General features: G+C 43.9%; 1 protein-coding gene across 5 annotated transcripts in view; it reads right to left on the reverse strand.

The window, feature by feature from the left end:
- Nucleotides 1-1,048: 1,048 nt before the first annotated feature.
- The window catches only part of LOC139276182 (transmembrane protein 50B), a 107,028-nt gene continuing 86,452 nt past the window's right edge, over nt 1,049-21,624 (reverse strand). For 3 of the 5 annotated variants that reach the window (XR_011595842.1, XR_011595841.1, XR_011595840.1), the window contains 4 exons: nt 17,895-17,987; nt 14,085-14,142; nt 12,494-12,624; nt 1,049-2,821 (listed from right to left, as the gene is read on the reverse strand). Coding sequence is in view for 1 of the 5 variants with exons in the window: in XM_070893770.1 (XP_070749871.1) it covers nt 2,776-2,821; nt 14,085-14,142; nt 17,895-17,987 (197 nt within the window). In the remaining 4 variants the exon portion in view is untranslated. The remainder of the gene's footprint in view (nt 2,822-12,493; nt 12,625-14,084; nt 14,143-17,894; nt 17,988-21,624) is intronic. The other 2 variants (XR_011595839.1, XM_070893770.1) reach the window with 2 other exon arrangements.

Here is a 21,624-nt window from a genome sequence, read left to right on the forward strand (position 1 = left end):
ATGAAAACTAATTCCATGCCAGTTTTGGACTGCTCTAGTTAAGAGCCAACACACACATGATGGGCTAAAAGGCCTCCTGTCGTGCTGTGAACTTAAGGAAATTTAGGCAACATTATTTTCAGTAACCAATGATAGAACTGAACTGGTTACCAGTGGGGTGGTAAAATAGAAAACCACAGCATTTTTTTAAAATCTAGATAAATTCCTGTTAGAAGGGAATACAGGGCTGCATGTTCTAGTGACGGGCAAGGCACCTTATGGGAATTGGGAAAAGGTAAGTTAGATAGATCAATGGTCTTCTGCTGGAAGGAAACTGGAATTTTAGCTGATGGCACTCAATCACAAACAAAGGGAAATGCCTGAAAGAAAATCAGGATAACTTAAGACAATATAATAGCTTAGCAAGGTTGCTGAGATTAAAACATTCCACCATTACAGCAGTTTTCAATTTGTCACTTCCCCATAAAAAAAAGTACGTGAGAATATTTATCAAAGTCCAAGAACTATGTGCTTCTGTATTGATTTTACTGTACATAGAATGGAACTTTAAAAAAATTCACATTTAACTTTTTATGCATAGGAAATCCCTGCAAATATGACCCGCTATTCTAATTTTTGGTAGTCAGCTACTTCAAGGAAAAGAGTACTGCAGTGCATCAAGATGTAGCAGAAGTAGAATGTGTAAGTTAACAAATACAGACATGCACAACATCTGATTATAGTCAAATCCGCCTCCATGCGATCCCATTGTAAATCTGCTAGGGTCCAGAGACCCAAGTTTTAAACCATAGGTTTTTCAGTTGATGCAAAGTGGATAGAGCCTGTCGAGACAGGTTGTAGCTGTTAAAAAGGTGGTCTTTTTCCATCACCTACAAACAGTATTCAGACATTTTGGTACAATACAAAATCAGTACACACTCTTAAAAGGCAAAGCTCCACTTGAACAGTTGAGCAATCAGACATCAAACTGAAAGAAAAGATTACAGAAATGCAAGGAAAAGTGGATTTCCAGAAGAGCTGTAAAAAGCAACAAGGAGATGTAAAGAAAGTAATGGAAAAAAAAAAAATCAGGATACAGGGTTCATTCTCCAACAGCAGGATGTGTCAAGTAATGTTCCCCAGGAATCTATTAGGGCCTCAGCTTTTCACCCTGTATATCGATGACTTGGATGAAGGAATAATGTGTTGTATATCCAAGTTTACAGATGACACTAAGTTCAGAATAAGCTGTGTAGGACATAGACAGTTTAAGTGGGTGGGCCAAACTTTAGCAGCTGGAATTCAATGTGGGGCCAATGAGAGATCATCCACTTTAGATCTGAAAATCCAGATTACTAAAAGCTGGCGCACACATACAAAGGCTGATAGAATGTTGGATTTTATTGAGGGGAATGGAATTCAAAAGGAAGTGATTCTACAGTTGTACAGGGGCTTGGTTAGCTCCCATCTGGAATACTGCTCTCCGCTTTGGGCACCGCACCACAGAAAGAATATATTAGTCTAGGAGGGAGTACAGTGCAGATTCACCAGAAATAATATCAGGGCTTAAGGAATTAAGTTATCAGGACAGGTTGAACTCTCGAGTTCTCACGGTTGATTTAATTGGGCTGTTTAAAATGCTAAGAGGATTTGATATGGTAGAGAGAGAAGCCATTTCCTCTGGTGGGGAAATCCAGAACAAGGAGAACAATCTTAAAATTAGAGCTAAGCTCTTCAGGAGTGAAATCGGGAAGCACTGTTCAGAGTGGAAATCTAGAATTTTCTCCCCAAAAGTCCGTGGATGCTGGGTCAATTGAAATATTCAAGAAGGACACGGACTGATTTTTTAGATAAGGGTATAAAGGGAAATGAAACAAAGGCAGATATATGGAGTTACGGTGCAGAACAACCATTATCTAATTGAATGTCAGAACAGACTCGAGGGGCGGAGTAGCTTAGTTCTGTTTCTATGTTGGTTCCCTCTTATAGTTCCAAGTTTCTCCAGGTGGTTCATCATTCGTTCAATTAGCACAGCCTCTCCACTTTCTCTACAATACAAGTCAGGCTGACCATGCAAAATTAGCAATTAAAAAAAATTATTCATAAGATGAGGGTCGTGGATAAAATGAAAATCAGCCAGCCAGAGTCTCAAACGGTTCATTTTCTTCAGCCTTTTAACAGAACAGAGTCAATTTCTTTTGTGAATTTTGTTTAACAGAAAACTCCACAAGAAAATATGCCACCGAGAAGGTTTATTTCATAAATATTATTCAAGGAAAAAAATAAACCTATTATTTAACAGTGGCAGTCCCTCGTGAGACAACTAAAAAGAGTTGGAGCAAACATTCTGATTCAACAGCAATGCTTTTTAAGTGCTCTTAAAATTTAAAATAGTTAGACCACAAACCCCTACAAATATTTTGCAAAATCTAAAGTTTACAAGTTTATAAAGCTTTGGGATGCAAAGAATAAAAGTTTAAAAAAATGCAAAGCAGCAATAATTGTAATTGCAACAGCATACATCTGATATATTATTCATTTTTCCAATGATTTTAACCAAATAAAATGCCATATGACAGTTATCAGCCCAAAAAGTGCATCATCTTCTGTTTATATGACTCAATATGACATTCACAAAGCAGTATCAGTATACAAAATATTAAATGTTCTTAAAATAAAATGATGAATTTTTCAAAACTATTTCGAATATGCTTCATCACTAAAATCAACTTGAAAATACAAAGCAATGCCGTTCATGTGCAGAATATCTTGAGTCAGTGCTGAGCTGGGCAGAGCTTATGCCCAAAGTTCTTCTGTTCTTCCAAACTTATAGATCAGGCTGCTGCAAAACAAGACAAGGGAAGATGCTTAATAGATTCCTACATTCTTAATCTGGGTGCAAAATGTTCAATCACACTTAATGAGAGTCAAGATATTATTACTGCACATCAAATAAGTAAAAAGACAGGCCTGATGTAGTGATAAGCCACACAGACCAGAAGGGTCCCATTTTGATCTCCAGCATGAGTTAGATGATTTCAGCTGGTGTAGAGGAAAGGGAATGGTGAATCAGCCTCAGTTATCCAGGACCCCAAGTTAGACAGTGCAAACTAGGCAAGGTGTGGATGTGATGGCTTCTATTATATATCAAACATTAAGAATGGCCACTTAGGCAAGCTCCTGGAGCTGTGTCAGAAACCATGGAAGAAAGACTTACATTTATATAGCGCCTTTCATGACCAGCTAACGTCTCAAAGCATTTTACAGCCAATGAAGTACTTTTGAAGTGAAGTCACTGTTGCAATGTAGGAAACGTGGCAGCCAATTTGCACGCAGCAAGCTCCCACAACAGTAATGTGAAAATGACCAGATAAACTGTTTTTGTTATGTTGATTGAGGGATAAATATTGGCCAGGATACCAAGAATAACTCCCCTGCTCTTCTTCGAAATAGTGCCATGGGATCTTTTATGTCCACCCGAGAGAAAATGGGGCCTCGGTTTAACATCTCATTTGAAAGATGGCACCTCCGACCAGTGCAGCACTCCCTCAGCCCTGTACTGGAATGTTAGCCTAGATTCATGTGCTCAAGTTCCTGGAGTGGGACTTGAACCCACAACCTTCTGACTCAGAGGCATGTGTGCTACCCACTGAGCCACAGCTGGCACTAGAAGCCAGTGATAGTCATCACCTTCAGGAGATGGCTGAGGCCAGAACTTGAGCACACAATCTAGACTGGCAGTGATGGAGTGCTGCACTGTCAAGGGTGCTGTCTTTCGAATGAGGTGTTAAACTGCCTGCTCAGTTGAATGTAAATGATCCCACAGCATTATTTGAGTAAGAGCTGGAGAGCTCTCATCATGACCTGGTCAACATCTATCTCTGAAGTAAGATTAATCCATCATTTATCACGGTTTGTGGAACCTTGCTGTGCACAATTTGGTTGCCCTATTTCCTAACATGACAAGAGTGACTACATTTCAAAAGTAATTTTCACACCAATTTGCTGTGAAATGTTTTGGTGTCCTGAAGGGAGGAAAAAGGCTCTATATAAATGTAAGTTTGTTTGTTCGTGAAAAGGAGAGGAAGGTGGGATAAGAGGAGAAATTAGTTCAGAGGAAATAAGCAATTTTTTCTTGCAAGTTTAAAGCGAGTTTCAAGATAACTGGCTGTAGGAGGCAGAGTCTGAAAGTGAGAGGGCACTGAATTATCAGTAGGAGCTATTTCAACTGTATTTAATTGAGCTTTTGTTTACTTGTTAGGCTAAGTAAGTGTTTTGAGCCAGTATCCTCAATAAAATAATCAGCCCTCACCATTTGCACAAAAATATTTCAAAACAAAATTTTAGGTTTAAATTATCTAAAACACCCTCAGAATCTTGAACATTACTTTTGCTAATCTTAGTCTAGAAACACTCAAACCGAATGACTGATACTACAATGAAATTCCTAGCAGCCTGAATATTTTTCATACTATTCACTAGAAAACAACTGATCTGGCATGTTGAGTCTGATTGCTAGAAATAAGCAAAATAGATTTAGTATGATGGAATGGTGTCCTGAGCACATAATAGCTACAGTGTCACATTTATCGGATGTGAATAGAAGCCAGTAAAACATTTTTAACGTGCAGGACTCAATCCATTAAGCAAAGCTTAGCTAGGATCTACATCAGCTATCTGTAAACCCGGCAATAGTCACATACTGGGAATTTCCTCAATCCGTTGCCGTAACTTCACCGTAAGTGTAGCAGAAACCCAGTGTGTGTGTAAATATGGTTTCAATGGAGTAGCTCTGAGGAAATACCTGGCCATGGAAATCTTAGCTTTCAAACTAAAAATATCCAAACATAGGATCAGAAAAAGGTGAATTTAATTGAATATTAATATCATAAAAAGTTTTCAAGCTACAGTCCATAAAAATCTGTATATAAAACTAAGCAGCAGCCATAATTTCCAGTTAAATGTGGGGGGAAACCTTCTTCACACCAGAATTTCTGGAGATTTCTAGTGTGGCTTGTATACAGTGCAACTATTTCCACTTCTGGTCTGGAATGTACCCCATTTATGTTGCAGGGAAGATATAGAGCACTAGCAACAGTAATGAAACTGTAAATGCAAGCTTGCCTTTGTTGACATTATCTCTGGTGGCACTAGGAGACCCACCTCGCGAGATTCTTGCAAATTGGGATTTCTTCTCCTTGGATTCAGTTAGTGTTGCAGCTTTTTTTTTTTATTAGGGCATGCAGGGCTTTTTTTTCCCTTCCAGCTCTAATGTTTTCCTGTCCTCTATTGAAGGCACTGAGTCTTGCTTGGTACAGTTCCAAAGTGTCAAGAGTATCTGTTGTCGTACAGTAGCTCATTGAAATGGAGATTGTACAGTGTCAGAAGCAACTTAACCAAGGAAATCATATTGTCAGGCCCGATGCGGTCCGCATATGTGTTCGCTCCAGAAGGATAAACTGGATTACCGTGAAATGTAAGAATAGTGGCTGATCCATTTCCCCATCCTAGCCTAGGGTGCTGAAGCTAATCTTACCCATTAAGCATTAGGAAAGCTGTGAAAATGTGTTCATTTATGGGATATCGAAAACTAGAACTACTTTTTGCAGCAATGGGGAGGCTCATCGAATCATAGAATGATAAACCACACAAGGTGGTCATTCAGCCCATCATGCCTGTGCTGGCTTCTTTGGTAGAGCTATCCACCGAGTCCCACTCCCCCGCTCTTTCTCCATAGTCCTCCAATGTTTTTCCCTTTAAGTATTTATCCAATTCAGTTTTGAAAGTTACTGTTGATTCTGCTACCAACACCCTTTCAGGCAGTGCATTCCAGATCACAAGTCGCTGCGTAAAAATGTTTCTTCATGTTGCCTGTTTTTTTTTGCCAATCACTTTAACCTCTGGTTACCAAACCTCTGTCTTCATATAAAGATTTGGGTAGCACATTTTAAAATACAGTATTACTATTACAGGTGCAGTGTCAAGAATCCGGAGTTCCGGAATCTGGAATGTTCCGGAATCTGGGATGATCAGTGGCAGGGCTTTTGAGGGAAGTGATGATGGTGATTTTGAAAGGGAAAGGAAAGTGAAGAAACAGAACCACTCAAGGTCAGCAAGCAGAGGCGCCAGGAGGGGTAGTTTAGTGGTCAGGGTTTCAGTGGGGTGGGCTTCAAGTGAGCAAGTCTTATAGATAAGATTAGCTTGGAGAGGGCAAGAAGGAAAGATGGAATAGAAATTGCAATGTGACAGGGGATCGAGGGTAGAGTGGGTGGGAGACTTCAGTAAAATAGGAGCACCGAGGGAGGTAGCAGCAAAGGCAGCTGCACAGATGGTTTCGGTCTTAGATAAAAATAAATCTTTAAGCTCTTCAACAACTTGCATTTATATAGCATCTTTTACTTAGCAAATAGGATGGGAAGGGGGAACAGGGTTAAGACACACAGAAAAGGAGTCTTGGAGGAGGAGGAAGATTTGGTTGAGGAAAGTGAGACACCATCCAGGACAAAACAACCTGCTTGATTGGCACCCTATCCCCCACCTTAAACATTCATTCCCTCCATCACCGGCGCACCGTGGCTGCAGTGTGTACCATCTACAAGATGCACTGCAGCAACTTCTTCCGTAGCACCTCCCAAACCCACGACCTCCACCACCTGGAAGGACAAGGGCAGCAGGCGCATGGGAACACCACTTCAAAGTTTCCCACCATCTTGACTTGGAAAGATATCGCTGTTCCTTCATCGTCACTGGGTCAAAATCCTGGAACTCCCTCCCCAAAAGCACTGTGGGAGAACCTTCACCACACGGACCGCAGCGGTTCAAGAAGGTGGCTCACCACCACCTTCTCAAGGGCAATAAATGCTGGCCTTGCCAGTGACGCCCACATCCCGTGAATAAATATTTAAAAAAATTGTTGTGCTTTGCATTATCCAGCAGTAAATGACTAGACTATTTGCAGGTCAGATGCACTCAAATCTGTGGCCCTCAAACTTAAGGAAGTAAAGATGAGGAATGTGATCATTAACAGAGATGAGAAGGTTTTCATAAATGGCTTCATTGGTGACTGAGGCCTTGGAAGTGAAGAGACACAAGAAATGTTTTGGGAGGGTTTGTGAAAGGTGAGAACGAGTGAAGAAAAAGGCAGTGAATCCAGAGGAAGAGAACAAGAGGAGTTTAGGTGGAGTTGAAATCAGTAAGCATGAATAGTTATGGTGCAGAGGCTAAGGGAGGTCTGTGAGGAAGTTGGCAGGGAGCAATGTACACATTGAGGATTTTGAGAGGTGTGGACAGGGTGAGGTACTCAAAAGGAGGCAGAAATGCTAGAGGAATCCAGGAAGAGGCTGCTGATAAGAGCTAGCCCACTGTCACAGTTGTTTGGGAGGGGCTGATGATTGAAGCTTTCTGCCTGGCTATAGATTCTGTGAGAGGAGCTAATGGCTATAAACCAGATTTCTGTGCTCAGAATGTCAATAGATTCATCCATAATGAGGTTAAGGAAGGAGAATAAACACTAAGAGAGATTAGCATAAGGCAGGAAGGAGGTGAAAGGCCAAACTATTAGTGTGGTTGAGGTGTCATATGGTTTGTAGAAGAGTGCACTAATCGGCTGGTCTCAAACCCTCTACAGAAAAATAATATGGTCGGGGGCGAGGGGGTGATGGGAATGGAAAGACAAGGGAAATAAATCATCAAATAGAGATGTACCTTATGTACTGACACAAAGGAGTGCTGAATTGAAGGCAAAAATAGCCCCTTTTTCCCCCATGACCCTAAAAAAGTCAGAGCTTTACTATGTAATATGTAAGCAATGTCAGAATTTAACAGAATTAAATAGAACATTAAATTAATGGATCTGACGTCTACATTGCGAATGTAGATTCTAACCTAATTAAGAGATAGCTGAGTGAGAAAGGAATAGAAGGATATGTTGATAGGGTGAGATGAAGTAAGGCAAGAGGAGGCATGTGTGGAGCATAAATCTGTTGAGCCCAATGGTCCGTTTTGGGCTGTAAAATTCTATGTAATGCTAAAACATGAAAATGCTCAATATCCCCAGATACTAGAGAGCGAAGGGAAAATTCTTCAATCTCTCAGTTGGTTACAGTAGCATGCTACTAACATATAGAATCATAGAAATTTACAGCACGGAAGGAGGCCATTTTGGCCCATCGTGTCCATGCCGGCCACCAAGAGGCTATCCAGCCTAACCCCATTTTCCAGCTCTAGGTCCGTAGCCCTGCAGGTTACAGCACTTCGGGCCCAAGTTTCCACATGATTTGCGCCTGATTTTTAGGAGCAACTGGTGGAGAACGGACTATCTTAGAAATCGCAATTCTCCACATTTTTTTTTCTGCAGTTCTAGTCAGGTAGAACAGTTCTACTTTGGAACAGAATTTTTTCTTCAAAAGGGGGCGTGTCCAGCCACTGACGCCTGATTTCAAAGTTTCCACAGTGAAAACGTACTCCAAACTAAAGTAGAATGGAGCAAGTGAAGATTTTTTGTAGAACTGAAAAAACCTGTTCTACACATTAAAAAACCAGGTGCAGGTTACAAATTAGGCGTCCAGAATGAGGTGGGGGGGGGGGGGGGGAAGTCATTAAATTCTATAATATATCCTTTATACTTATACAAATATTATACAAATAAATCCAACCTGAATAAACATTTATAAGCAAAGAAAAGATTAAATAAACCATCTTCCTACCTGTGTGAAAGTGCTTCAGGCAGGCCTTTCGGACCGAAGGCTGAACGGGCTGGCCTGAGACTTCGGGCAGGGCCCGTCCCCAGCACCAGATTTACAGGTAGGTGGCGTTGGGTTGGGTCGGGTCGGGGAGGTTCGGGTCGGGGGGGGGAGGGAAAGAGAGGGAGAGAGAGAGGGGAAGAGAGAGGGGGGGGAAAAGAGAGAGTGGGGGGGGGGGGGGGGTCAGGTCGGATCCAGTCCGGGAGCGGGAGTCGGGTCGGGTCGGGTCCAGTGGGGGGGTCGGGGGGCGGGAGTGCGGGTCGGGTCCAGTCGGGGGGGCGGGGCGGGGCGCGGGTCGGGTCCAGTCGGGGAGCGGGAACAGGAGCTTGGGTCGGGTCGGGTCCAGTCGGGGAGCGGGAACAGGAGCGCGGGTCGGGTCGGGTCCAGTCGGGGAGCGGGAACAGGAGCGCGGGTCAGGTCGGGTCCAGTCGGGGAGCGGGAACAGGAGCGCGGGTCGGGTCCAGTCGGCGGGGGGGGGGGGGGGGGGGGAGCGGGTGTCGGGTCTGGTCGGGGGAGGGGGGGGAAGCAGGAGCTGGCCGTGGGAGGAGCCTTATTCACGCAGCCCCAGTGAGGCCATTGGGCCAGGGCTAGGGGCTGCGTGCTTCGGGCCCCTCCCACACAGTTTCGGGCGCCTGGAGCTACTGCACTTGCGTGCCCACTGTAGCGCGCATGTGCAGAGGTCCCGGCACTGTTTTCAGCGCAGGGACCTGGCTCCGTCCCCCCACAGCTCGTGCTGCGCTGCGCCTAGGGCCAGAGGACCTGCAGGGAGGTGGAGAATACCGAGGTTTTTTTTAGGCGCACTTTGTGGCGTGAAAAACGGGCGTCCAGGTCGGGACTGTGCCGTTCTAGGCGCGTGTGGAAACTTGGGCCCTTCAAGTGCACATCCAAGTATTTCTTTTTTAAATGTGGTGGGGGGGGGGGGGGGGGGGGGTTTGCCTCTACTAGACAGTGAGTTCCAGACCCGTACAGCCCTGAGTGAAGACATTTTCCCTCAAATCCCCTCTAAACCTTCTACCAATTATTTTAAATTTATGCCTCCTGGTTGTTGACCCCGCTGCTGAGCGAAATAGGCCCTTTCTATCCACTATATCTAGGCCCTTCAATTTTATACACCTCAATGAGGTCTCACCTCAGCCACCTCTGTTGCAAGGAAAACAAAAACAGCCTATCCAATCTGTCCTCAACTAAGATTCTCCATTCCCGGCAACATCCTCGTAAATCTCCTCTGTACTCTCTCCAGTGCAATCACAGCTTTCCTGTAATGCGGTGACCAGAACTGCACGCAGTACTACAGCTATGGCCTAACTAGTGTTTTATACAGTGCAAGCATAACCCCCTAACTCTCGCCTTTATTAGCCGAGGCATAGAATACAAGTATTCCCTATGCCTTCTTAACCATCTTATCTAACTGGCCTGCTACCTTCAGGGATCTGTGGACATGCACTCCACGATCCCTTTATTCCTCTACACTTCTCAATTTCCTACCATTTAATGTGTATTCCCTTTCCTTGTTAGCCCTCTCCAAATGCATTACCTCGCACTTCTCCAGATTAAATTCCATTTGCCACTGTTCTGGCCACCTGACCAGTACATCGATATCTTCCTGCAGTCCACAGCTTTCTCATTATCAACCATACAGCCGATTTTAGTATAATCTACAAACTTCTTAATCATACCCCCTATATTCAAGTCTAGATCATTGATTTATACCACAAAAAGCAAGGGACCTAGTACTGAGCCCTGCAGAACCCTACTGAAAACAGCCTTCCAGTCACAAAAACACCCATCAACCATTACCCTCTGCTCCCAACCTTTCAGCCAATTTTGGATCCAACTTGCCACTTTGCCCTGGATCCCACTTGCCACTTTGCCCTGGATCCCATGGGCTTTTACTTTTGGGACCAGTCTGCCATGTGGGACCTTATCAAAAGCCTCGCTGAAGTCCATATACACTACATTATCGACCCGCCTTGTTACCTCCTCAAAAAATTAAATCAAGTTAGTCAGACACGACCTTCCTTTAACAAATCCGTGCTGACTGTCCTTGATTAATCGGTGTCTTTCTAAATGAAGATTTATCCTGTCCTTCAGAATTTTTTCCAATAATTTTCCCACCACCGAGGTTAGGCTGACTGGGCTGTAATTACTCGGTCTATCCCTTTCTCCCTTCTTAAACAAAGGTACCACATTAGCAGTCCTCCACCCTTCTGGCACCACATCTGAAGCCAGAGGGGATTGGTAAATGATGGTCAAAGCCTCTGCTATTTCCTCTTTTGCTTCGCTCAACAGCCTGGAATACATTTCATTCGGGCCTGGGGACTTATCGACTTTCAAAGCTGCTAAACTCCTTAATACCTCCTCTCTCACTATGTATATTTCATCTAATATTTCACACTCCTCCTCCCCAATAGCAGTGTCTGCATCGCCCCTCTCCTTTGTGAAAACAGACACAGAGTATTCATTAAGAACCATACCCACATCTCCATCCTCCACGCACAGATTGCCCTCATGATCTCTAATAGGTCCTACTCTTTCTTTAGTTATCCTCTTAATACATTTATAAAACATCTTTGGGTTTTCCTTGATTTTACTTGCCAAGAATTTTTCATGCTCTCCCTTTGCTTTCCTAATATCCTTTTTTAATTTCACCCCTACACTTTCTATACTCCTCTAGAGATCCTGCAGTATTTATCCCTCGCTATTGGTCGTAAGCTTCCTTTTTTTTCTTGATATTACCCTGTATGTTCCTAGACATCCAGGGAGCTCTAGATTTGTTAGTCTTACCCTTTTTCTTTAAAGGCACATATTTGGTCTGAACCCTTCGGATCTCCTCCTTGAATGTCCCCCACTGCTCCGGACTTAGCTGTTTCCAGTCCACTATGGCTAAATCACCTCTCAGCTTAGCAAAGTTGGCCTTTCCCCAATTTAGAACTTTAGACCCGAAGGTCCCAGGTTTGATTTTCATTCTGTGCTGTTAGCTAATCTCCGCTGGGGGCAAACAATTAGGTTACTTGTGTCAGCCATGGCTCAGTGGGTAGCAGTCTCGCCTCGGAGTCAGAAGGTTGTGGGTTCAAGTCCCACTCCAGAAACTTGAGCACATGAATCTAGGCTGACACTCCAGAGCAGTGCTGAGGGAGCGCTGCATTGTTGGAGGTGCCACCTTTTGGATGAGGTGTTAAACCGAGGCCCAGTCTGCTCTCTCAAGTGGACGTAAAAGATCCCATGGCACCATTTCGAAGAAGAGTAGGGCAGTTATCCCCAGTGTCCTGGCCAATATTTATCCCTCAATCAACATAAAAACAGATTATCTGGTCATTATCACATTGCTGTTTGTGGGAGCTTGCTTGTGTGCAAATTGGTTGCCGCGTTTCCCACATTACAACAGTGACTACACTCCAAAAGTACTTTATTGGCTGTAAGGCACCTTGAGATGTCCCGTGGTCGTGAAAGGCGCTATATAAATCCAAGTCTTTCTTTTTTTTCTTTTATTACAACTGGTCTCTATGTCTTTGATCTTGGAATCGAAAACAAATTCTGTTCATCACTATCCAGTAACTCCTGCTGGAAAAAAGCACTTAGGAAATATCCGGCATGGCCAAATTGTCTGCCAATACTTACTGACTAGGCTTACACATAAAGATGAAGGACTACCACTTGAACAAGATAATGATGGCTTATCAGGCTACCAGAACTAGAACTACAAACACAGCAAAATGTAGCAGCTTCAGGAGGAGGGGAGAGAGAGAACTGGAGGCTCAATTAAAAATACGTACATTTATGCAACACCACGGCCCACGTTGCCAACGGTGAACATTAATGGGTACCATCAATGGCAGTGGATGGTCATCACAGGCCATCACTGTGGACTTTTCGGACTTCCCCCACAGCAGCAAGGGGGTGGCCACTGAAACGTAAAGCCCCAGCTGCAATTTTTGACCAACTTCAATGACTCAATCTTGCACATACAAAGTTGTTTCATTATTAACAACATGTTGTTAATAGAGATTGGTTCGAAAAGGCGGATAGGCAAGCAGAATTTTTAAACAGGGTAGGATGTGGGTGAAAGAGTTCAGAGTGAACTGGGAGGCTGGGAGGTTGGGAAGCTAGCACTGGAAACAAATGAAGTCCGAGATGTGAAAAGACATGGATGAGAGTTTTGCTTTCAGTGTATTAGAGATAGTGTGTGTAACCGGCAGTGTTTCAGAGGCCGCAGTAGATAGTCTTGGTGATGAATTGGATGTGGGATTTGAAGCTCAGCTCATTTGTCGAGCAGGATAGTAAAGTTGAGCACAGTCAGGTTAAGATTGGGTAGGCATCCAGGTGTGAGGATGAGGATTAGTGCAAGGAGTTTCTGGTGGTGGGTCAAACATGAAAGCATGAGTTTCTGCCAATGTTGAGCGGTTAGCTCTAGCTCATGCACGACTGTCAGACAACATGGCGATAATCATGGAATAAAGGCCGTTTGCAGAGAGAATGCTGGGAATTACTGGCATACTTGTGAAATCCCACGCCATGCTTACAACATAGAAACAGGCCGTTCTGCCCAACCAGTCCACGTTGGTTTAACTTGCACACAAACAATAGTCCTAATCCCACGAGCTCGTCCTGATCCCATATCCCTTTATTGTTCAGATAGCGTTGTTTGGGGGAATATACAGATGAAGAATAGGAGCGACAAGGATAGAACCTTGGGCCATGACAGAGCCAACATTGTGGGCATAGGATGAGAAGCCATTGCAAGAGGGAAGTGTGAAAGACAAGACTGAAACTATGAGACAGCAGTGCCATGGAGACAGGCAATGGTGGAGAGGTGTTTAAAGCTGCAGAGAGATTGAGGAGGGACACAGCATCAAGGTCAGAGCCAAACAGAATGTTGTTGGTGGCTTTGACCAGGATGGTCTCACTGCTGTGGAATGAGATGGAAGCCAGACCAATGGGTTTGAATAGGGAGCAGTACGCATGGAGTTGAGTGGTGAGAGCAATTTCCAGAACCTTAGAGAAAGTAGAGTTTGAAGTTGAGGATGGCTAGAGGGTGGAAGAGTCATGGATACCCTTTAAGGTGTCGGGGAGAGAGGCAGGCAAGCAAGCAAGCAATTTTGAACAAGAAGGGAAACAATGCCTGATGAGAGGGAGCACTTGAGGATGATCAAGCCTGAAAACGAGGCAGGATAATGTGAGTGGTTAGGAGCGGAGCTGGCAGGGGATCAAGGAAGCTGTAGGTGGGTCTCACAGAAGAGACAAGTCTGGTAAGGCCATACAGCCTGGTAAAGAACGTTTGAGGTACAGTTAGTGTTTTGTAAGCAGGCCTCTGTCCGAGTAGCCATGCAGTAACTGACCGTTTACTGAATGAAATGACCCACTTACCTAAAAAATATTAATGCATTCTGAAAGAACACAGCCAGGCCTGGATACACATTAAGCTCTGCAAAAAAAGTATAGGACCATTAACCAAGAGAAACAAATAAGATTTAGAACATAGCGGTTTAAATGGAGCAGTTAGATGACACAGATCTTACCATCTATCTGAATCTGTTCATTTGATTTTACTAAATTCTAGAAAGAGTTTGTAACTGTGGATCTTTATTACAGCAAAATAAAAATTAAGCACAAAAGCAAGCAAACTGAAAATAATCTACTTTAACATCGCTTGATTGGCTAAAAGCACTTATAAGGCCTGTTGCTATACACACATCAACTAATCATTTAGTTGTAATAGTTTAGTTCATGTACCTGTAAATAGAATAATTAAAGTATACTTGTTCTCTGAAGGTTTTACTTCATGTGGTACACAATTTACTTCCTATCTCAGTCCATCAGTAAACAGAAGAAATTACAAAGAAAATGGGTTAACTTGTTTTTTTGAGGGGAATGGGGAAGAGGGGATAAAAGAGAGAAAATCTTTTGAGCTTGTCAAAATGAATGGAGCGCATTATTTATTTTGCATTCCAGGCACAACATGGGCCGTAGTAACCTTCCCTAAACTAAACCCCGAGAACAGCACCTGCTGCTCTTCCAGTCTGAATTTTTATTCCGACCAAACCATTGTGATTCTGCTGGTGAGTCACCTCACGAAGAACTTGACTGACACTGAGTTAATTCACGCAAATCTTCATTGTTCACGCTGCGAGTTCTTTCAGATTATTAGTCTGGGCTGTATTCAAATCCAGCCCCCCACAAATGTTTATTAATTGTTAAACTATTGGATGTTGATTTAACATTTCACTCCTAAAAATAGTCAAGCATAGAACTGTAGTACTTTCAGATTAGGTAAATTAGGATAAATCTGTTCCTATTTTCTTTACATCTTTGCTCCCTCAAGGCCAAGGAGCTCAGACTTGAGCATATCTGCCTCACAAATGGCTTGGCCAGCCTTCACGAGATCTGGCTGGACCCCATCAAGCTTCACTCTCCTCTGCCCAAACCACCATTGCTCTAGGATGGATGATCCTGGAGAGTAAAGCTAGACTTCTTTTTGACACTACCATCCGCCTCCTTAAATCTCTCTCTTTTCCCAACAGCAGTGCAGGGAGCTCATGGATTACTTTGTCACCAAGCTAGGCCATCCATTCAGCAGCCGGTGTCCTTCTCTCTCCCTTGCTCACAAGCCACGTCTCCCCCATTTGGGCCCACCTAACCCCACCCCTGGCCTTCTCCAACCTCATTTTGCCAGAGTCTCACCTCCTGTTCCCTTGATTCCCATTGAACTGCTGACAGCTCAATTTACCTTCCTGGTTCCCCACTGGCTGATATAAATTCTCAGATACTGTTCCCTTTCTTTTCAAACCCACAATCATCACTTCCCTCAAAAAAAACACCCTCATCTGCAAACTACCACCTCATCTCTGGTCTCCCTTTCCACTACAAAGTCCTTGACCATGATGTCACCTTCCAAATGCACACCCACCTCCCCCTCAACTCTTTGCTTGAAGCCCTCCCACAGTGCTTAAATGATCCTAATCAAAGTCATGAATAACATGCTCTGAGACTGTGACCATAGTGCATTATACATCTTGACCTTTCTGCACCCTATGACACAGTTGATCATATCATCCTCCTCCAATGCAGAGCTCGGTGGGACTAATTTTACTTGGGTCCAATCTTAATTTACCTGATCGTGGTCAAAACATCTCTACCAATGGCTTCTCTTCTCACCCCACACCATCACCTCAGGAGTCCCCCAAGAAGCCATCCCTGGCTCCCTCATCTGCATGCGGCCACTCAACAACTTACATATCAGGAGGTTTTTGGCCATCTAGCCACAAAATCAATTTGAGGAAGAGAATATTAATGTTGTATTTTAAAAGCAGTGTCAATTCTCATCAGTTTTTAACAAAAAAGAGGGTACCCAAACAAAGGGTGGGTAATATGCTTAAAAGGAAGATTTTTTGTTCCCCCACAAAGTAAATAATATGGTAGCATTTCTGGGTAATGGGAAAACATCTCACCCATTGTGTTGGAAACTCTTGATCTGTCTCTGTGAACCGGGGTTAAGGGTGGGGGGGGGGGAAAAAGAGAAGGGGGGGGGGAAAGAGAGAGAGCGAGAGCGAGAGAGTTACCAAAAAAGGCACTATAAATTTGGAAAGAGGACACTGTACAGGCAGTCAAGCAACAAAAGGCTGTGAAAGAGGGGTTTCTGCCATGGAGTGTAGAACAGAATTCAGGAGTTACTCTGTTCAAATTAAGAAAGCAACCCACCGGTTGTGGGTTGCTGTCACAAACTTAGTATCTTTACATAATAGCAATAAAATAAGTTTTACTGATTTAATTAAGAGAATCTGATCTTAACTATTGCTCTGCACATTTATCTTGTAGCGAAATAAAGCGGCTTTATAATTAAAAACAAATCTCATCTTAACTACTCTAACCTCCTCCAGTGCTACAACCTTTCCCCCTGAACACTCCATTGCTCTGACTCTAGCCTCTCGTGCAACTCTACCACACTCCCCTCCACTCAATTGATGGCTGTGCCTTTTGCCACCTAGGCCCCATGCTCTGGAATTCTCTCCCTAAATCCCTCCACATCTCTCTTAAGACCCGCTTTAAAACACACCACTTTTACCAAGCTTTTGGTCACCTCTCCTCGCAATTCCTTCCATGGCATGCCATTCATTTCGTTACCATACAGATTTGAAAAGCGCCTTGGGACCCTTTTCTATGTTAAACACAACATATAAATAAGAATTGCTGTCATTGATTATAGATGGCAAACAGGTTAGAAATTCAAGTTAGGAAAAAAAATGGAAAGAAAATAGACAGCATTATGTCATAACTAATTCAATGAGTTTTTAACTACTGTGCACAATCCTGTCTTAAGTGATTGACCAAAGTCACATTGGAGTAATTGTGAATTGACTTAACTGCAGAACAATTTATAATAGCTTCAGTCCATTTATTGAAACAATTGTAATTCCAATATGTTCCTTCCTCACTTCTCTTCTCCCCCTCCCACCTAGTACTGTTATTCCCCTCACTTTTCTGACTTCTTATGGCACATACATTTCTGAGGCAGGTAGGCTTCCTGCTTTCAGGGACCCATCAATACCACATTTGAGAAAGTATCTAGGAGCCGGGCAGCTCTGGATGACATCCCCTTCCATTTGTCTATATTCTCCAAGAAGAGGTAAACTTTTACTAAACTGAGGACAATGATCAGGAGAAATGTCTTTATGCAGAGATCTGTTAGAGCCAGAGTGATTTGTCATAGGGATTGGTGAGGCAGAGAGCATTGCGTCTTTTAAAATAAAGAGTTGCTAAACATTTGAAGCAGAGGAAGATATAGGTCTATGGGGAGACTGTAGGGCAGTCAGCACAGAAACAATAGGCCGAGTTGACTCATTCTGTGCTAAAAATGTCAATGGCTTCTCCTGTTGAAGCTCTAGGAGGATGGAATGCATATCAGGGAATAATGAAAGCTCATCATCCTACCATCCTGAGGGAATGGGGATTCACACAACAAAGCACTGCATCAGTGACGTTATACTTTCCAATGTTTTCTAACTGTGAAATTTAATCTGATTTGATTGGACAGGACCTATCTTAATTTAAAACAAATCCCCAACTCAAGCACAGGTGCATTCAGAATATACAGCCAACCTTAGCTAAACAGTTGCTTGAAACAGTCGTTTAGAAAAAGTCAGCGAACATTTACAAGCGCATTTAAAAGATGCTACTTACTAGGTACAACATACGCTCCAAATAGGATCCACATGGAAGCTATGAGAGATCCAAACATTAGCATGAAGCCAATGAAAAGCCAGATTCTTGCACCTGTGAAAGAATGCAAAAATGTTAGTGCCCAAGTAAATGTACACATTGAGCTCCTGTGACAAAGCAGCGGGGGGGGGGGGGGGGGGGGGGGGGGGGAGAGAAAGAGAGAGACGGGGACTTTTCCAAAGCTGCACCTGCATCAGTTTAGCAAATTACACAAACAACCTTTTTAATTGGTTCTGATGACTTTTCCAATGGCTGGGGAAGCTTTGGACAGATGAGTACTAACAGAACTGATTCATTCCTATGCTGGAGGTAGGGAGAGGAAAGAGGACCGTAGGAGTGCATCAGCCAGACTGAAAGCCACCTCTTCCTGCAATCATTAATGAGGGAGAGGGAAAAATAAATAGAAGATAGAATATCTAAGGGCCAGGAATGCAAAAATTCTGTTGCTGGGATGTACAAGTAGGCTGTGAGCTCAAACTATTCACAGCAAAGCAGCGGTTTGTGCTACCAATGGAGGCTGCCACCTATATTTGCCACTGGTGGGTTGAGATTGAGATTGAGAGATTGAGAGTTTGAGAGAGAGAGAGGAGAACGAAAGAGAAAGGAGCAAGAAAGAAAGAGGTAGAAGTTGGGGGAAGAGAAAGAGAAACAATGTCCGAGAGGAAGCAGTTGATGATTTTGCCAAACATTGCAACCAGGAGGGGTAGTTGAATGATGAGAAGCCGTTAGGAAGAGATCAAGGTAGCAGTTAATTAATTAAGAAATTCACCAGGAAGCTTCAGAGGGTTTTGAAGTAGTGGTAGGAGGGGTGATAAATGGTGAGGTGCTTGTAAGTGGAGGAGCCAAGCTGCAAGGGGTCAGGTCAAGGTGAGAGACACAGTGCTTTGGCTGGGTATATAACAGAATGTGTAGCTAGGCCAAGGGAACTTGATGAAGGGAAAGGAATCGCCCGTGAGCCAGGTTTTGGTCAGGTCAGCCTGTCGATGGAGTCCTTCAGGATCAGGTCATGGATGTGGAGGCCCTTGTTTATATGGGAGTATTCCGCAGTGGACATCCACCATGTCAGAGGTGAATGAAGAGGAAAGGGGGAAGATGAGAGAGCAGGTTTGGTGGTGGGAGAAGGGGGATGAGGAAGTTGCCATTGCTACTTGGGGAAACCCAAAGGTGGGTAATGTGACAGACAATGCCTAGATCAGAGCTGTGGCCAATTCAGTAACCTAGAGCAGGAGAGGAAATTGGCTCTCAGCAGAATTTAGTAGGATCCAGGTTTGGGGGCAGGAGAGAAAGGCATGTTGTGGAAGTAATGGGGTGGGGGGTGGGGGGTGGGGGACGGGGAGGAGAGGAGAAGTAAAATGAATGAGTAGTTGGGACTCTAAGGGAGAGAAGAGGATGGAGATAGAAGAGAACACAATGGACTAGTAAAGAGGTGGGTGTGGGTGTGGGGGGGGGGGGTGGGGGGGAGGAGGAGACTCGGGTCTGGAGCAATAGCCAATACATACATACACACAGACACAACACACATGTTTTGTGGACAAAGGAAGTAAACTTGAGGTTTCTTGTATAAAGCTCAAGACCACAGCAATCTACACCAATCACCTCTCAAACCTGTATTTATTTCACCAATGTACTGCTTAAAATAGAAATTAAATAAAATAGACTTGAAGCCACTAAAGTTTTATTTAGATCAATTGCTTCACAAAACATGGTGTCCTTCTGAGTAACCATAATTCCATAATCAAGTTAACACAACACAACGACTTAGAAGAAGGGACTGAGTGTAACATAGCCAAGTTTGCTAACGATACAAAGATGGGAGGAAAAGCAATGTGAGGAGGACGCAAGAAATCTGCAAAAGGACAGAGACAGGCTAAGTGAGTGGGCAAAAATGTGGCAGATAGAGTATAATGTCGGAAAGTGTGAGGTCATGCACTTTGACAGAAAAAAAATCAAAGAGCAAGTTACTTAAATGGAGAAAGATTGCAAAGTGCCGCAGTACAGCGGGACCTGGGGGTACTTGTGCATGAAACACAAAAAGGATAGCATGCAGGTACAGTAAGTGATCAGTAAGGCCAATGGTATCTTGCAAAGGGGATGGAGTATAAAAGCAGGGAATTCTTGCTACAGCTATATAAGGTTTTGGTGAGGCCACAACTGGAATACTGTGTACAGTTTTGGTTTCCATATTTACGAAAGGATATACTTGCTTTGGAGACAGTTCAGAGAAGGTTCACTAGGTTGATTCCGGGATGAGGGGGTTGACTTATGAGGAAAGGTTGAGTAAGTTGGGCCTCTACTCATTGGAATTCAGAAGAATGAGGTGATCTTATTGAAACGTATAAGATTATGAGGGGGCTTGACAAGGTGGATACAGAGAGGATGTTTCCACTGATGGGGGAGACTAGAACTAGAGGGCATGATCTTAGAATAAGGGGCCGCCCATTTAAAACAGAGATGAGAAGAAATTTCTTCTTTCAAAGGGTTGTAAATCAGTGGAATTCACTGCCTCGGAGAGCTGTGGAAGCTGGGACATTGAATAAATTTAAGACAGAAATAGAGAGTTTCTTAAACGATAAGGGGATAAGGGGTTATGGAGAGCGGGCAGGGAAGTGGAGTTGAGTCCATGATCAGATCAGCCATGATCTTATTGAATGGCGGAGCAGGCTCGAGGGGCCGTATGGCCTACTCCTGTTCCTATTTCTTATGTTCTTACGTTCCTACATCTACACCCAGGGAGATAATATATCTTATCAATACAGCTAGTTTGTTGCAATGCACTAGCTGTCTTTTGTTGCAAAGGAACATAAAATAATTTCTGTAAACCACATCCTGTTCTTCCTGGTTAACCACATGCTCGCAGTACTCTCTGCTCTGAATTAACAGAGTAGCTTTAAGATTCAAGCTTTTTGAAACAGGGCTAGTAAAAATAACAAGGATCTAAGATCAATAACTGTATAGATAAGATCATTGCCATGCACATCTGGCAAAGCACAAACTACTGTACACCTTATGGCCTCAAGTTTCAGGCCCGACATCCATACCCGTTTTCCGTGCTCAAAAGTGTGTCAAAAACTTACTGAGCAATTCTCGGCCTCCCAGCAGCTTGCTTCCAGCTCGGCGCGCAGAGTTCAGCGGGGGGCGTGGCCAAAGCGTCACGCCGATTTTGAGTGTGCAGGGGGACGGGGCTATCTCACAGCAGAAGACGTCGTGCTGGCAGCCCTGCGCATGCGCGTTGGAGCATGTGCGCACGCGCTGCTGCTGCCTCTGTGGGTGGCCTGACGCCGCCCTGTCTCCTGGCCGAACGGCCTGAAGCTCCGCAGCGCGAAGGCTGCTGCTGCCGTCGTTGGACTGAAGAATTATTTAGCTTATACATTTACAAATATTTGTCCTCATTTTATTACGAGTTGGCCCGGAACAAAAAGTATTGAAGGAACTACTTTATGTGGCAAATAGGAGTAAGCTGCAAGAGTGATTTTGGTTTGGTTGCTGCTGGCTTTGATGGCCTATGCACCTTCATGGCCACATTGGTCATTCAGCCGTATGGGGCTCCCGACAGTCACTGCACTGCCTCCGACCGTTTGGGATTCCAACCGCCCATGCTCCTTTCTCAGCCACTCTAGCAGCAGACAGCCCTGACTGAATGGCCTGAAGCTCCGCAGCTCGAAGGTTGCTGCTGTCGTCGTGGGGCTGCCAA

The sequence above is a fragment of the Pristiophorus japonicus genome, chromosome 11 (genome assembly GCF_044704955.1).
Source record: "Pristiophorus japonicus isolate sPriJap1 chromosome 11, sPriJap1.hap1, whole genome shotgun sequence".
In the NCBI taxonomy this organism is placed as follows: Eukaryota; Metazoa; Chordata; class Chondrichthyes; family Pristiophoridae; genus Pristiophorus; species Pristiophorus japonicus.